Source organism: Saccopteryx bilineata, chromosome X (genome assembly GCF_036850765.1).
Source record: "Saccopteryx bilineata isolate mSacBil1 chromosome X, mSacBil1_pri_phased_curated, whole genome shotgun sequence".
NCBI classification, from domain to species: Eukaryota; Metazoa; Chordata; class Mammalia; order Chiroptera; family Emballonuridae; genus Saccopteryx; species Saccopteryx bilineata.
In genome coordinates, this window is record NC_089502.1 from 28,987,131 (window position 1) to 29,003,630 (window position 16,500).

General features: G+C 43.0%; 2 protein-coding genes across 4 annotated transcripts in view; both read left to right on the top strand.

Annotated features, from left to right (window-relative positions):
- The window catches only part of LAMP2 (lysosomal associated membrane protein 2), a 122,628-nt gene extending 120,480 nt beyond the window's left edge, over nucleotides 1-2,148 (top strand). Inside the window, exon 9 of the mRNA XM_066248742.1 lies at nucleotides 2,126-2,148. Within this exon, the coding sequence (XP_066104839.1) occupies nucleotides 2,126-2,133 (8 nt within the window). The 3' untranslated portion in view covers nucleotides 2,134-2,148. The remainder of the gene's footprint in view (nucleotides 1-2,125) is intronic.
- A 2,986-nt stretch (nucleotides 2,149-5,134) lies between these two features.
- The window catches only part of TMEM255A (transmembrane protein 255A), a 51,786-nt gene continuing 40,420 nt past the window's right edge, over nucleotides 5,135-16,500 (top strand). For all 3 annotated transcript variants that reach the window (XM_066249851.1, XM_066249852.1, XM_066249853.1), the window contains exons 1-2: nucleotides 5,135-5,351; nucleotides 11,762-11,904. In XM_066249851.1, coding sequence (XP_066105948.1) covers nucleotides 5,294-5,351; nucleotides 11,762-11,904 — 201 coding nt within the window. In that variant the 5' untranslated portion in view covers nucleotides 5,135-5,293. The remainder of the gene's footprint in view (nucleotides 5,352-11,761; nucleotides 11,905-16,500) is intronic.

A 16,500-nucleotide genomic window follows, 5' to 3' on the forward strand; every position in this document is an offset into this window, starting at 1 on the left:
CTTTTGAACTTGCTGTCAAAAATTTACTGGAAGTATGCATACCTGTTTTGATGTTTTTGTTAATGTTTCCAAACAATACACTTTAAAATCAGAATTCTTCCTTGATATTCATTTTCATATAGTTTTCCTTATGCTCTTCATTGTGCATTAGTGATCAGAAATGAGATGCAATTCTCATTGCCTGCCCGGAAGAGCTAGGTAGGTATGGTAATAAAAATCAAAGGGAGTTTTATTGTGCAAGAATGAACTACTGTTGAATTTGATTGAGTTAAGATGGGCTTTGATATGGTGTATTTGAAACCTATTAAATGCAACTTACAATGCTTAACAAAAATATATTTTTTTGTTGACAAAGTTTACTTTTTAAAAGTATTTAACTTTCAAAACAAATAAACAGAGTAAAGGTATGTATAGAGAAAAAAACGAGGAAAAGTGCATTCTAACCTGGAAAACTGTTGATATCTCTGGGGAGGAGAATTGTAGGGGAGAGGATAACTTGCTGTGTTGTGTACCCCTACAGTTTGGGAAATTTTTACAGTGTCATGTTTTATTTCAGTACACAGAAAAAAAAGCAATAAATTAAAAGTGCCCAATATTCACAGAACATTTTAAGTGCCCACTTAGTTACCAGGAATAACTAAGTGATCATTAGAGAAAATTTGATGACTACATAAAAAGAAGACTTTGGGTATATGCAACAGAGAACAATAGTGAATAAGACAATGAAAACATCTGAGCAGTGGGAGGTCTCTCCGGCACTTGTGGACTATGTTGCCTGCCTGCTGGGACTGCCCTCAGCCTCTAGCTCCTAGAGGTGTGATTCCCACAGGCTGCCTAGTGCCCAGCTGAACTCCAATGCAGCTTCTCGGCTGGCCCTGCCTGTTGCTGACTGTAACTAGGTGTGTCTTGCATGCTAATACATCTCCTTTGCCAGGGAAAGCCAAGAGAATTTAAGGATCCAGGCACTTGCACTTGCTGGTGGTGGGAATGTATTTTGTTGCAAACATTTTGGAAAACAATTTGGCAATATATATTAAGAGCTTTAAAAATATTTCAACTTGGACCATAAAAAATGGAACAGTTGTTATCTGTAGGGGTGTGATTGCCTGGGAAGGAAGCTCAGAGGAGCCATCTGGGATGTTGTAAAGGTTGAACATCTTGATTTGGGTGGTTAAAAGGGTGTTTATATGTAAAAAATCATCAATGTGTACACTTAAGACACTTCACTATATACATGTTGAAACAAGTTTTAATTAGAAAAATATATTTGAAATTTTTGAATCAATAATTCCATCATAATATATTGTATTGTGTGGTAATAAAGATGCAAAAATTTAGCTCATTGTGTTGTTTATAATGTAAAATGAAAAACCTTTAAAATATTCATTAGTAGGAAATGGTAAATAAATGATAAATTTATTTAAATGGTAAATAAGTATTTCATCTATTTAGAATCATGTCATCAAAAATTTCTTATTGGTATTGGAAAACACATGATATAGTGTTTGGTAACTGAAACAGGCTGCAGAATAGGAAAAAACAAGTACTAGTTTTGTTCCCTGATGCTGTGGTGATTTTCCTGGTACCCAAAGAAAATGACCAGCTGACAATGGGAACTAGTCAAGTTTGCAGCTGAAATCACACCATTAACCATGGTTCTCCTCAGTGAAGATTCAGCTGCTTGTAGTGTGGGCACTGGGTACCAGACATTAAACTAACGTAGTCCAGAGGGCATGCCTCAATTAGGGTGTTTAGACTCTTTGAGGTTCTCCATTATTCTGCAGCTTCCTTTATAACCTTGGTCAACTCAAGTCTGGGAGCTGAGAAGTGGGTGGTGATAATCAGGGTGGAGAGAAAATGGCTGAGATGTTTGTGGGGGAAGGCGAACACGTGCATGCACACATTTGAGAATACTTGTGTGGCCACCATTTCACACATGCACGTTCATGTATGTTTCCATGTAGACATGATCCCTCTGACCCACAGCCCAAAAATTTGGGATCAGGAAGGTACATGGGTAATTTAACTAGTCAAATTGATCATCAAAATAAGGAGGTGATCGAGTGCTATGGCTATTCCCAAGGTGAATGTGTTATTGACAGAAAACCATCTGGAAATTTTTTAGTTACCTGAAGACTTCTGGGGAGCGTTCTCATCATTGGTTTGAAGATGAGAAGAGAAACTGGCTACGGTCTCATTGGCAAATATTTCTTCATGCTACAAAACAGTTCACAACCTAGAGCAACACTGTAAGCTTGATTAATCTTGTAGTGAAAAGGTTTTATTTTAAGCCATTTTAATAATTTTTTATAAAAAGCTAGCCAAGAAGTTTTATAGTAGCCTTCACTGGCATGAAAGACCTGTTCTTTCATCTAGGTGGCTTGCCTACTGGTCAACTTTGCTATGATTCTATTAAAGTATCAAATTCATATGTGTTTTGAATAAAATGGAAATGGTGCTCATGAAAATTGTCTCTGCTTTTTAATTGTCCAGCTCATTCTGAGTTAAAATAAAATTTCTTTTGGAGGAAAGGAGGGTCTTTGTGCCAGTCTTGGTAGAAATTTGAAGGGTTTCCCCCCTGAGTTCCCACTCTAGTCCCTCCCCTTATCTCAGCTTCTCTGTCCAAACAAGCATACAATCTCTGGAGAGAAGGCTGCTACCACTCTCTGAGCTGCTGCAGCTGCTGCTATTGTTGCTGCTACTGGTCTCGAAGTCATTTTTAACCTGACTGAGAGCCTGATATGTTCCAAGTCCCATAAGATACCTCAAAAGACACTCCAAAGGAAATATATAGTGTGCAGTTCTTTTAAATAGCCAGCTTCTCTAGCAATTTCTAAAATAGCATTTGCTCTTCACACAAGATTCAGGAATACAGATGTTGCTTAAAGCAAGGCTTGTCCCCATTAAGGGCACCTCAGTAGTTTATGGCTTTGATTATAAAGGTCAAATTACATATGCCCTCTGTGTCAATTGATGAGTGTTTCTCTCAAAAACAAAAAGGCCTCGTTCTCTCCCTTGAAACCAGCATGATAACAAGTTTCTGTTTGGCTTCTTTAGGTATCTCTAGCTATATGGTGGCTATAGGGAAGCAAAAATCTCTAAAGAAGTTGTAAAACAGTCTTTTCCAGCCTGCATACAACCCTCTTTTCCTTGAGGCTACTTTCATAGAAACAAAACCAGTTAATTATGAAGTACTCCTGAGAATTCAGTTGCTGATTGCTGGAGTTTTGTTTGCATTAAGTGCATGTGATATTTAGAATGGAGGGGAAGAAGAGAAAAGTAAACAGACATGAAGACAAACATGGCAAGAGTGTAAATATGGTATTTCTCTCTGCCCTTGTGGAGCTCATGGAACCAAGCACGCTTAAGACACACATTTCTAGGACAGTGGGCACCTTGTCTCTATCTAGGACATATATCACAGATTTCTAAAACACATCTATAGTGTAGGGCTGCTAATAATACCTGCTACAGCATCCAGCCTGGCCCCTGGGGTGTGTCTAGGTTCTTTACAAAGGGCTTCCTTTTTACCCTTCAGGAAGCATCTTTTCCTCCTTTGGAAGATGGGAAAGGGCAAGGGCCCTTGGCTCCATTTCCTGCGAAAGGAAACAAAGCCTCACAATAGATTAGCAAGCCAGAGCTGGGAAGAACCAAGTACTCTTCTTCATCATCTCTCAAGAAACTTTGATAACCAGTTCTGAGATGGAATTTTTGGTGAGTGGGGGAGGTGGTCATGGAGAAAGGGCTGCAGGAATCATCAGGGGAAGGTGGTTGGAAGGAGGCCTGGCAAGTGGACTCTGGGAGCTCCCACTGGTACAGAATAAAATGACTTCAAACAGGTCAGTTCCCTGGGATGCACAGGGCTGAGTTTCCAGAAGGACCTGACACACACTGTTGTCCCTTTCCTCGCCTTCCACCTCCCTTGGCCATCAGGCAGATGTCTTGGGGCACCCGAAAGGGGCCTCACCCTGTTTTGAGGACATCAGAACCGCCCTTCTGGCCAACAACATAGTGCTTCCAGCCCAGTATCTTAATGGGGTCAGGAAGGACTTGGCTGTCCTCCAAGTTGAAGGACATTCCTACCTCATCCTGCTTCCCTTAGCAATCCACAAGTGGGTCTCAGCCATGACTTTTTCACTCTTTCCAAAGCTACTTGTGTTTTATCCTGTGGTGCCTCTTGAGGCTAATGAATTCCTTTTGTTTTCAATATGGCATATAGAGTAATATTTCTTTTCAGCTTCCAATTGCTGAGAAAGCACTGACCTGGGAATCCAATAGATCTAGGTTCAAATCCCACTTCTGACATTTAGTAGTTGACTGACTACAGGAAATTTTCATCCCTCTGAGACTCAGGTTCTCCATCTGTACGACAGGGTTTTTGATATCTCCTCTTTCTGCCTTGCATGGCTGCTAAGATGAGACAATGACATAGTTGACATAAAAGCTCCTTCAACAAAAGCACAGCCTGGGGTGCTGATGCACAGTCAGATTTATTTTAGCCGAAATTCCTTCTAGCTCTTAGGGTGCTGTTGGTTCTAGAATTCTCAGATCTGGTGAATAAGTCTGTGTTCCCTCTCTCCATCTCTGCATAATTTTATACACTCTAGTCACATCCCTTCCCAGCCTTCATCTTTCTAGACTAAAGAGTCGGCGTTTGTTTAATCTATCTTCATATGGCAGTCCCCTCCTCCCTCCCCCATCCCCTTGATTATAGAGTGGCCCTTCTCTGGATCATCTCCAACTCCATTATGTCATTCTGGAAGCACTGACACCAAACCTGCACAAATGTGTGTGTGTGTTTGTGTTGTATGTGTGCTCCTCAGTTCTGAATCTCTCATTCTGCCCACTCCCCAATTATAAATCCTAGAACATGATGCTTACCCAAGACCCTCTCTCCAAACTACACAAAAGGCTGGTTGCCCCAGGCTATAGCCTCCCCCTCTTTATCTGCGCAGCCTTGGCCCCAAGGGGCTGAAAGGGCTCCCTGTCTGGCTTCGGAGGCTGGGAGGTGTAGAACTAGGATGGGGAGGCCGAGGGGGAGGGAGGGGGTCTTGCGCAAGCGCAAACCGCTGCTGCCGCCTCCCGTAGCAGAGGGAGGCAGAAGAGGAGGGAGGGAGAAGAGGGGAAGGGAGGAGGAGGCGGCACTTGGGCTGCAGCTCTCACACAGAGGCAGTTTCTCTCAGCTCTAGGAGAGGAGGAGAGCGGCTGCCGCGGAGTAAGATGCTCTGCGGGGCGCCCTGAGCCGGGCGCTGGGAGCAGCTTCGTTGGCCAGGGCAACAGGGCAGCTTTCACCATGCATCAGTCCCTGACTCAGCAGCGGTCCAGCGACATGTCCCTGCCAGATTCTATGGGTAAGTCTAGCTGCCCTTCTTAGGGGTGGCGGCAGCAAGAGGTGAGTACGCTGCCCTCTGGACTGCGAGCACCCTGGCCGCCTGGAGAGCCGGGGACGGAAAGCTGAACTAAGAAGCGGGTCAAGCGCCCCAGCGTCTAGGTCTTGGACCAGAGCCCCAGGGGAGCGGCCCAACGGGGGCGGGGGCGACGCTCTGGGGTTGGAGCGCCCAGCTTGCGTCGGAATGTCCCTGCCCGGAGTGCAGGTGTGAGCGTGTTTGTGTGAGTGTGTCGACAGACTTGCAGACGCTGGTAAAACCCAGCTGTCTTGCTATGAAAACACTTCCCTGCAACCTGCGCCTTCGCTTTCCATTCGACGCTCCCTCTTTGCAAAGTCCGCGTCACTTCTAAGAGCTCAAAACTAACGACAATTAGAAGCAGGGTCCTCGCCCCCTCCCAGCTCTGTCGAAGCTGCCCTGAAATTCAGAGCTGTAGTGTGTGGGGGCTAACTTGCACCTCGCTAATGGGGGGGTTGCGCAACCCTGGGGGATGGGCGGGTGGGAGAAGAAAGGAGAGGGGCTGGCGGGAGGAGAATTCTTACCCTGAAGAATCACTCAAGACAGCCCAGCCCTGCCGTCTGCAGTGGCAGGGTTAACGGTCCTTAAATTTGGTTCTTATTCTGCTCCAAATACACGAATTTAATGTGCGTGAGTGTGGGGGGTGGGGGACGAGTGAAAGCGCGAGAAAGAAAAAGCGAGCATGAGCCCGCTCATCTTTCTGAAGTCGAGCTTTTCCTCTCTGGGTGGAATAGAGGGGGAGGGGGGACCCAGTAGCCTGATTTGGTTCAACACTTCTCATAAAAACTGGGCGACAGCTACCTGCAAGCACCAACTTGGCTGCCCCTCGAAGATGCTTTCTGGTACTTAAAAACAAAACACAAACCCGGTCCTCCTCAGCTGTTAGGCACCTTCCCAAGCGCTATGATGTCACTGGGCGGAGAAATTAATTTGGAGCCCAGGAGAGCGGGAGGAGATTGTCAAACCATGATCCCACCTAATCTTAAAATTCGCCTCGGATACACTGTAACCAAATCGTATTCTCTCTCTTTCCAACATACTTTGAATTCTGCAAAATCCCTCCGTCCTGAATTCCTACCCCCCAGTCCGCTCAGGTCTTCTCCGAAGAATTTGCGGGAACATCTAGAGGGGAGGGGCGGGAAGAGGGTTGCAGCCCCTCTGTGAGCTCCCTATTGCCATCAAAAACTCGGTCTCCACACAGAATTCGTTCACCGAAGAGGCCCCAGAAAGTATAGTCTCCTGGATAGTGGAAAGATTAGTATTTTTATAGGTTTTGCATATTCAATATAAGAATTTGTTCTTTTTTTAAAGGGCGTAGGTATTTGCAACGTGGTACAAATGAGGTCAAGGAGTCGGGTCCGAATCAGACCCCAGCAGTACCAGCCTCACCCCCCACCCAGCTCTCCCTAACACGCACTCACACGCTCACGCAATGCACTCCTCACCTTGGCCAGCTGTGGCGCCAACGCTGCCCTGGCTCCCGGACGCGGGGCAGCTGCGCTGGAGGGCTGGGTGGGGGTGGGGAGAAGAGTGCGAGAGTTGCGCAGCACCCTGCCTGCAACCACCACAACCACCTGCAAAGCAGGCCCCCGCGAGGCTTCATCCGCCCGCGAGGGAGTTGGCAGGTTAGTAGCCCAGGTCTTAAAACGTTGCTGCTTGGCACACTGCTCTGTGGATTGGGGGCACAAAACGAAGAGATGCTTTCTTGGGCTCCCAGGGGCCCTCAGCCAATCTTGCGTTTCCTGAAAGGTCTGCGCAACAAGAAGCTGCGTGGCTTCGTCCAGACACTGCGGGAAAGAATCATGGATCTCTTATGGATGCGGAAGTCCGTTCTATGCATCCCTCTTTGGAAAGTCCGCAGACCCAAGGCGTGAGCAAATTCCTGAGTGGAGTGATAAGCCTGGGTTCCCACACTTTGGACAAGGGAGTCTCCCTGGAGTTCCCTGGTGCGGGTTCTGTGCGGCCCAGGCCTGAATCCGCGTCCAGGCTGCTTAGGAGCTACTCCCACTCAACTCAGCTCTGGCAACACCGCCTTCCTTTGCTTGGGGGAGTGGAAGGGGGGTGGGTTAGGGTTTCAGCCCCCAAGAGCAACATCTCTGAGGGGATTCCCCCTTCAGGCTAGACACAACCGCAGCAAAAACAATAAAATTTAAAATACAGACACACTGAAAACCAAGGTGCCTGCGCTATACGCTTACTGGCTGTCTGAGCATTAACGCTTAGTCCAAAGCTTGGAGCGCAGCAGGTGTTTGGCAATAGAAAAATGGTAATTTGACTCCAGCGCCCCTTCACCCCTCCCAGCACCCCTTCTCCTTTTTAGCAACACTGACCCCAAGCGCTAAGGCATCTCTACTACAGCAGGGCACTCCTTCCCTCCCAGATAACACAATCGTAATTCACCAGTGGCCTTGGGTGTCTCTGGTCAAAGATTGTCCAGAGGGGGGGTTGTGGATTTCAGAGCCTCCAAGGAAATATTTGGGAACTTGGTAGAGCCTTGAGGCTCTTCTGTGGGGAGCCACCTGTTTCCACAGATGCTCAAGGCTGGGACCTCCTAGGACCCTCCGTGTGTGGCAAAGCTGACTAAGGTAAGGGAATCCTAATCAGTTCAAAGATCAGCCTCAAGAATCGGTCATCAGTAACATAGTGAACAAGACAAGATGCTGGGTCCCTATTCTCCCTGCACTCGGATTACACACCTTCTAATCAAGAGGGTAATCAAGACCATGTACAAGGTAAATCACAAATGAGCAGACAATCATACTACCTGCTGGCAACTCACACCTTGTTTCCCGTCAGATATTTTATCCTGAAACGTGGACATCATATGGGTTATGGACCAGATTCACAATTACAATGATAATTGTAGTCATTATAATTAATACACTTATTGAGTAAGATATCTAGTAACATAATGAGGTCATGAAATAATGAGTGATTCCAGTAAAGTGAGCTTGGTCAAAAACAACAACAACAACAACAACAAACAAACTTGGAGGAGGAGGTGAGTTTTGAGCAGGTTTCAGAGGAAGGGAGGGACCAAGATTCAAAGACTGCAGTGCAGGGTGGGGGGCGGCTCTGCCCAGGAGGGGAAACCCCGGAGAGGGAGAGCTGGCTCTATTTGGAAGGATAGAGACAGCAAATAAGTGGGCACTTTTAGCGCTGACCATCCTGGTCCTCAGGAATCTGGGTTGGAGGTGGGCGCTGCAGAGAGGGAGGGCTGCAGTAGCTCTGCAGGGAGGCAGCAGAGGGTGGGTGGTGGAAGGGGGCAGGCAGTACCGGTGAGGGGATTCAGACTCTCCCAGTGCTGTTGGTTACAGGGGTGGTTGTTTCCGAAACAGAAGTAGGCTGGGCACCAAGTAGACAGGCTAGTGAGTGAGAGATATTGGGGTTGTGGTGATAACTGATGAGAAGGCTTTTGGTTCTGGGATCCCTCAGGTGTACCCTATTTTAAAAAATCAGTTCTGTGAATGTAACCCACATTTAGTCACACAATTCCCACCCACTGTGGCCTTTTTTATTAGAAAGGAAGCAGTTCTTAGATGTGTCCTCTTGTTTATTCAACAATTATTGGCTTCTCACTAGGTATAGAACATTGTGATAGGCAATGTTTTCAAGTACCTGCTGCTTTATTTAAGTACGTCCTGGTGCCTGAGGTTTTTTGATATGTTCATTTACTAAACAAAATCGAAGCAGCTGTTTCTGTGTTTACAGGAACATCTAAGGCAGGTCTCAAATTGTTCCCTTACAAGAACAGGGCTCTACGTCTTTCCAAAATAAAATAACCACTAGGAAAACATCTTAAGCAGGCACAGTGAGCTAGTTGCTTGTTGGCAGCCCAGGCAACTTCAGAGAACAAGTGTGTTGTGCTCTATGTAGATGTAACTTTTAGGTCAAATTGACACGAAAGATAAATGGAGGGATGATTCTTCACTTTTCAAAAGGATTCAGCCTCAGTATTCCTTAAAATTATCCACTCCCCAATTACAACTATTTCATTTTTTACAAGTGTGGTCCTTATAGTGTAAAATAAGGGGTGACATGGGGAAGAGGGGACAGACAATAGATATTCAACCTAATGATGGGAGAGTTGGATTAAGAATTTTACTCAAAGCAAATCCTATGTAGAGGCAAAGCCCTGGTGGAGCTTTAGGATCTTTGTCGGGGTTTCTCAGCTGACTGGACCTTCAGTCCAGGTTCTAAAGCAGGAAAAAGAAATAGATTTTCAACTGACACCATGTGGTTTGCTGAGTCACTTTTCTGACGGCTTTTGTGCTTTTAAGAGTTAGAGTGATATTTGCAAAGGAGACCCAAGAGCTGTAAATAGGAAGGAGCAGACTAGTGATACAAAAAAATATATATCAGAAAGACTGTGCACACGTACACTCTTCCAATTAAGTCACTAAGGTTACACGTGAGGTGTTGAGAGACTTTCATGTGTCACAAAGAAACCCTTGGTGTATCCAAATGTTTTTCCACTCTCTTTTGCCAATTTGGGGCATAAATAGTATGAGTGACAATGGACAAAGTCTGACAAGAATGGGAGGTGATGTTGGTAAGTTTAGGTTTTAAAGCCCCTCTGTGGAACCAATGCAAAGATTCACTGAGAAGTATCTTTCATCAAATAGACATAGGGATCCTGGTTTAGAAACTCATTTAGCGTTCCTCAAGATCAAGAGGAAATATAACTAATGTTCAAGGTAAACAGATGAAATAAGTCCTGCTCTCCCATCCCCACCACTTGCAGTCTAGCTTCTCCCAACTTCTTCATCTTGTTTACCACCTGTCAGCTCGCCATTTGCGTCCCAAATAGCCCTCTCACAAAAAGAGTGCCAAATGTCACAGGTGTCTCTAGTGGTCCTTTCTGTTTTTCCGTGGAGGCTGGATTTAGGCTTCAGTTCCCAACTCTCTTCACTCTCCTTTCTGGGTATAATAGGGAGCTTTAGTATGTGGGTGCCTATAAACGCTCATGCCACTTCTACATTTCAATGTAAACTACAATAGTCTTCAACTAATATCTATTAGAAATAACCCTGATGAGTCACATCCCTCACTTTCGAGGCTGACGTCAGGGGAAACCGCCAGCCCCTCCCACCTCTCTTGTAGCCTTGCAGGGACTGCATTGGGGAAAACAAGATGGATAGTGGGGCTAACCCGGAGAGGTACTCTGGACGATTTTCTTCCCTATAGGAGGAAATGTCTGCTGGGGGTTGCAGGCTCACCGACCTCCCCTCCCTCACCACCACAAGGCCTCTTGAGTCCTACTGCTTTTCTCCTTCCCTCCACCCTTTCTTCTTCCTTCCTTCACCCCCTCTCTCCCCTCCCTCTTAGTGGTGCAGTCTGGGCAGCTTCAATCAGCAGCTGTTTTCTGAAGCTGCAGTGACGCCTCCACCCCATGACAGGTCCTATGAACAGATCCAAGTGACCTTTTTAGGCCCATAAATGACAAGCAAGCCACTAGGTGGTCAGCCCCATCAGAAGGTTCCCCACTGCTTCATCCTCCTCACTAGAGAACTAGACTTTCATTGGATAATCCGCCCGCTATTCCTGTTGAGAGTCTGTCTCCCGGCCAGAGAAATGCATGCAGACTGTGGAGCAGTGCTTGATTCCTTAAAGAAAAATTAAATTGAAAGGCAGGTCTAGATATCATTTTTCTATCTGATTTAATAAGCCTGTTTTCAAAAAAAAATTTTGGTTTGTGCTATCATGTCTGATAAGCACTGAGTAGAAGAATAGGCTTCTCTTTATTGATATTTATGTCAACCTCACTCACATAAGCTTATATGTGTGTAAATTATAATCCTCCCCACCTACCTCCCCCGATACATATCTTTGCAGACTAATGGCCTCCAAATACTTACTTTATTACACGCATTTGTTATATGAAAAATCTTGCCAACACACCATTTTAAATTTTATACATGAGGTGGCAAATGTCAGAAATAAATGAAAAAAAAAATCCCAGTTCCTAGCTTGTTTCTGATATTTACACTGAAAATGAAATTTTATATCTCCAGTGTATGAAAAAAAAAAACCTTTCTTAGTTGCACATTGCCTTTAAAATACTTTCATTTAATACCTTCACATGTACACTTCCCATTCACTATATGCCTTATAATTTAGCCTAAAGAACACTCTACTAAATGCATGTGACACATATTTTATAGAATGTTGAAAGCACAAAAATGTGTTGGTTTGTCTTTATGTAACATTAAAGATCCACTTCTTCCCCATAATGCCACTCCCCCAAATTAACCCCAGCTGCCAGTTAGAATAGGAAAGGAAAACCTTCCTAATGATTTTTTAATTTGAGTTCAATCCTTTCCCAGTCTAAATGAGCAGTTTCTGTGTATTTCCAGGAGCCTTCAATCGGAGGAAACGAAACTCCATCTACGTCACAGTGACTTTGCTTATTGTATCTGTGTTAATTCTCACGGTGGGCCTTGCTGCAACCACCAGGACCCAGAATGTGACTGTCGGAGGTTACTACCCAGGAGTTATTGTAAGTATAAAAGGCATAGATGGGTCGCAGTAGCTTGGTGATTGCAGACATTTGTGTTCTACTCTGATGGCTTTCAATTCAGGTTGAGCTTCTAGCATTGCTCAGTTTTCCTCCTTTACATATCTCTATATTTATATACGGAAACAACTTTGAGCCCATGAAGAAGAGTACTGGACTAAGACTCTCCATCCCTAACTAACAGTGTAACCCTGAGCAAGTCAGCTCACTCTTTAGGATCTAAGTTTTCTGGTACAGGAGATGTTACTAAGTAAAGTGTTAACCTTAGGCTAAGGTGCTTTCCTCTTTGGGCATCTGCTTTATAATATATAATAGAAGTTTCGTAATCTTACCTAAAATCTGAGGACCCTGGCATCTTGACACTCTGTGACCAAAGGCATTGATCTCCAAAGTAATCTTGTATTCCTATCAGGAAAAATATGTGGAATATTCATTCCTTAAATATGTGTATTTATTAACCTATAAATTATGTACATGTTTATAAAACATATAAAATGAAAATTAAAAAATTAGATAAAAGTGAAATCAACAATATTTTTAAAAGATATTATTCATTGGTTTTAAAGAGAGGAATGGGGGGGGGAGTGAGAAGTATCAATTCATAGTTGCTTCACTTTAGTTGTTCATTGATTGCTTGTTGTATGTGCCTTGACTGGGCAAGCCAAGGATTTCGAACCGATGACTTCAACATCCCAGGTTAACACTTTATCCACTGCATCACCACAGGCAAGGTGAAGTCAACAATAATTTTAATATCTTCATATTAACACTAATGAATGATATGCACATCACATGAAGTCTGTCATTAAAGAGTGGCTATAAATCCTTATTTCAAATAGCCCACTAGATAATTATGAATATTTTAGCTGAGTTATTATCAGATATGCATTCACATCATTGTTTTTTAATGTCGATCTCACCATGTAGCTGACCAAAAGCTCACCCATAGAGTGAGAGGTGTCAGCTTTATCATTTTCTTGTTTCTGGCTTATGCTTACATTATTATGGTCATCTTCAATTTGTAGTTTCTCAGCAGGAGTCTTTTCAAACTGCTTGTCCATTTTGTTGGGAATAATTTAGTTAAAACTAGTTAAGACAATCTGGGCACATGTAAAATGCCTCACCATCAACCCCTTGCTGTTTGGAACTTGCCTACCTCCCGAAGGATAGCTCACCTTGTCTGACATTCACACTGAGATGGGGCACCAGTGACAGTCTGTTTATTAAATATTTGTAGCACTTAATTCCTTTCTTATATTTTTAGATAAACAATAACCAGGAAATAAGAGTTCAAATACTTTCCTTCCATACTTCAGTGGATCGTTTTACCCATCGTCAGAGTACCTGCAATCCATTTTGAAAACTGCTGCACCCTACATGCAAAACCTAACTTCATATCAAATCATCATGTTGTACGCTTTATATGTATACACACTTTTCTTTATCAGTTGTATACTTTAGTAAAGCTGGGAGGAAAGAAAAGAAAACCAAAACAAAAACCTCATATGCTTCCACACATACTGCTGTTAAACCCCAAAACCTAACTGTAGACATTGGATCATGTTTGTTTTTTTTTTTATAAATTTTTATTAATGGTAATGGGATGACATTAATAAATCAGGGTACATATATTCAAAGAAAACATGTCTAGGTTATTTTGTCATCAAATTATGTTGCAAACCCCTCGCCCAAAGTCAGATTGTCCTCCGTCACCCTCTATCTAGTTCTCTGTGCCCCTCCCCCTCCCCCTAACTCTCTCCCTCCCTCCCTCCCATGTCCTCCCTCCCCCCCCCACCCATGGTAACCACCACACTCTTGTCCATGTCTCTTAGTCTCATTTTTATGTTCCACCAATGTATGGAATCATGTAGTTCTTGTTTTTTTCTGATTTGCTTATTTCACTCCTTATAATGTTATCAAGATCCCACCATTTTGCTGTAAATGATCTGATGTCATCATTTCTTATGGCTGAGTAGTATTCCATAGTGTGGATCATGTTTTTAATATCAAATGATTTCCCAATTGTAATTGCTAACCAGCAGAAAAAGAAATTTAGGATGGCTCATTTTTTAAAAATTTATTTTAGGATAGCAGAGGTCAAACATATCTGTTGTTATTGTGTTTCCTTTATTTCTTCTCTTTTTTCTTTTGAGAGTGGGGATTGCAGAGAAAAGCAAAGAGAGGGAAAAGGGTTAAAGATGGATGCCATTGACAAGCCAGCAGTGAGCTAGCCTGAGGCCTGTTGCCTCGGTAGCCAATTCCACAGTCAGCCTCCCCAGGAGCCCTAGCAAAGCTGGGATCTCAGGTGGACTGAACTCCCATGAGTTGAAGGCTGCCTACGGATGACCCTTTGCAGCTCCTGGGCCACCAGAGCTCCCCCTATTCAAGGGCAGATGTCCCACAGACACAGTGCGCTGTCCTCTGTTAAACATGTGATGTGAGAACTCACCCAGTCCACTTCCTGTGGTGAGGGATAAAAACCAGTCGTCAGCAGAATTGCATTTTATTTTTACACACAAGCAAGAGGAGTGGGGAGAGGAAAGGGGGGTAAGATTGCATTTTGGTGGCTTGGAAAAGCAATATATAGGGTCTGTGTGACTTTGTGTGCTTCAGGTAGCTGCATTTAATGAAATATTTCTAACTGATGAGCTAATAATGCTCAATCCAAGATACATACTCTCCATGGGGGAGGGGCAAGGCATTTTCCATGTCATTTAAGAGTAGAAACTCCTATTCACAAATAGTGGCTATGAAACTTCTCTGTAAAATACCTGACTGCAGGTGGCTAGGTGGGAACACATTAACAAAGGAAGGAGGGTGCATGATTGTTGTTATTTGAGTATCTGATGTTCAGCTAGAGCTGCAAGGTGAAGCAGTGGGGGCATTGTGTCTGTGCACGTGCTTTTCACTAAAAGCTAATCTGGAAATGTTAATAAGAGAGCCATCCTTAACAGACAGTGTGCCCCATAGTTTGACCTTTAAATTTTTGTTCTTATAGTTCCTGTAAATTTTTAAAATGAGTTTTAATTATAGAGAGTGAGAGGGAAGATTACAGATTGAAAAGCAGAAAAAATTCCATTTCAGTTTATAGGTCAGATCATGTTGTAACAGATATAATTACGATTCATACCTCTGAAAGAGTAAATGCCTGAGAATAAAGATTTGTTGAGGAATGAGACACTTCCACTAATTTAATAGTTTGGTTATTAGGGAGGTACTATATAAACTCCAAGCCAATAGTTTACCCACCTTGGCATGCATAAGAATGACCTGGTGAACATGTGGAATACAAAGAGCTCTGCTCCTTACCCCCAAAGATCTTGATTTAGTAGGTCTGGGTGAGACCCAAGAACCTGAATTTTCCTTTCCTGAGCTAACCTTTGATTGCAAAAGTCTGACATGCTGAAACTGCATTTTAATAAACACCCCAGGGGAGTGTAATTCAGGTGGATCAGCAACCTCCTAGAAAACTAAAACACAATAAATAAAGTATGCTTATCAATAAAACCGGAATGAGCATAATGTGGCATTTTAAGATGCCACACTGTCAAATTGGTCACTTTAAGTATAAAATACCATTGTATAGAACTATGAAGAAATGTCAACTTATTTGGAATCCTGCTGTTTTCATTCTGGTTAAATGTGTTAACAATATATAAGAAGTTAAATTCAAAACAGACAAAGTAGGAAGCAGTTATTAGATGAAAAGAAAGCTTACCATACAAATCATTTTAATATTGAGATCTCAGGTATTTTAAAATATAATTGCATTTGAATAACCCTAAGTTATATGAAACTTTTCTGGGGTATATTTATTTTGCCAAAAAAGGTGTCCTTGTACAGTAAGGAACATTATAATAGATTGTTGGCTACTCTACCTGAGCTAGTGATATCATCACCCTAAGATACACATGTACACATGCATCTTTAAAAATATGCTCATCTCTACAAGCTGAATTGCATTTTTTTTTAAAAAAAGTAAAACTCATAAAGACAAACAAACCAGTTTAGGGTTTTTATTGTCCATGACTATTCAAGACATACTCCATTCCAAAAGAGTTCCAGGGAGCTTTCTACTCTAGAGGCCTTAAAAAACAAGAGCCTCAGTTGTACGAATCTGAAAAAGGCAGAGAAGAGATCCCATTCCTTCATTATAATTCTCTGACTTTAGATCTAGAAGAAGGAGGCCTCTAAATGTTTCCCAAGCAACTCACAAGATGGAGTTGGAGTTGGCCACTTGATCAGTGTGGAAAGCTTTTCATTCTTGAACCCTCTCTGCAGTTGTACTGATAGGGCCCACACCAACCTGGGAAAGAAACCAAGAGTTTTTGCCCCATTTCCCAGGGGATGTGGGATTTGTTAATTGACAATTATATTAAGTTACCGAGTTATTTTCTATCTGGTAATAATTATATCAATTATACTAGAGTTACTTGAAAATTATATCAGGAGACAAGGACAACAGAGATTATTCAAAACAATCAATAGCCTAGAAATCCTCTTTAGGCTAGTGTGACTTGAGCTTCACAGGTAAATATTCTTGATAAATCCAACCAAGTTTTGACTAACATGAATGTT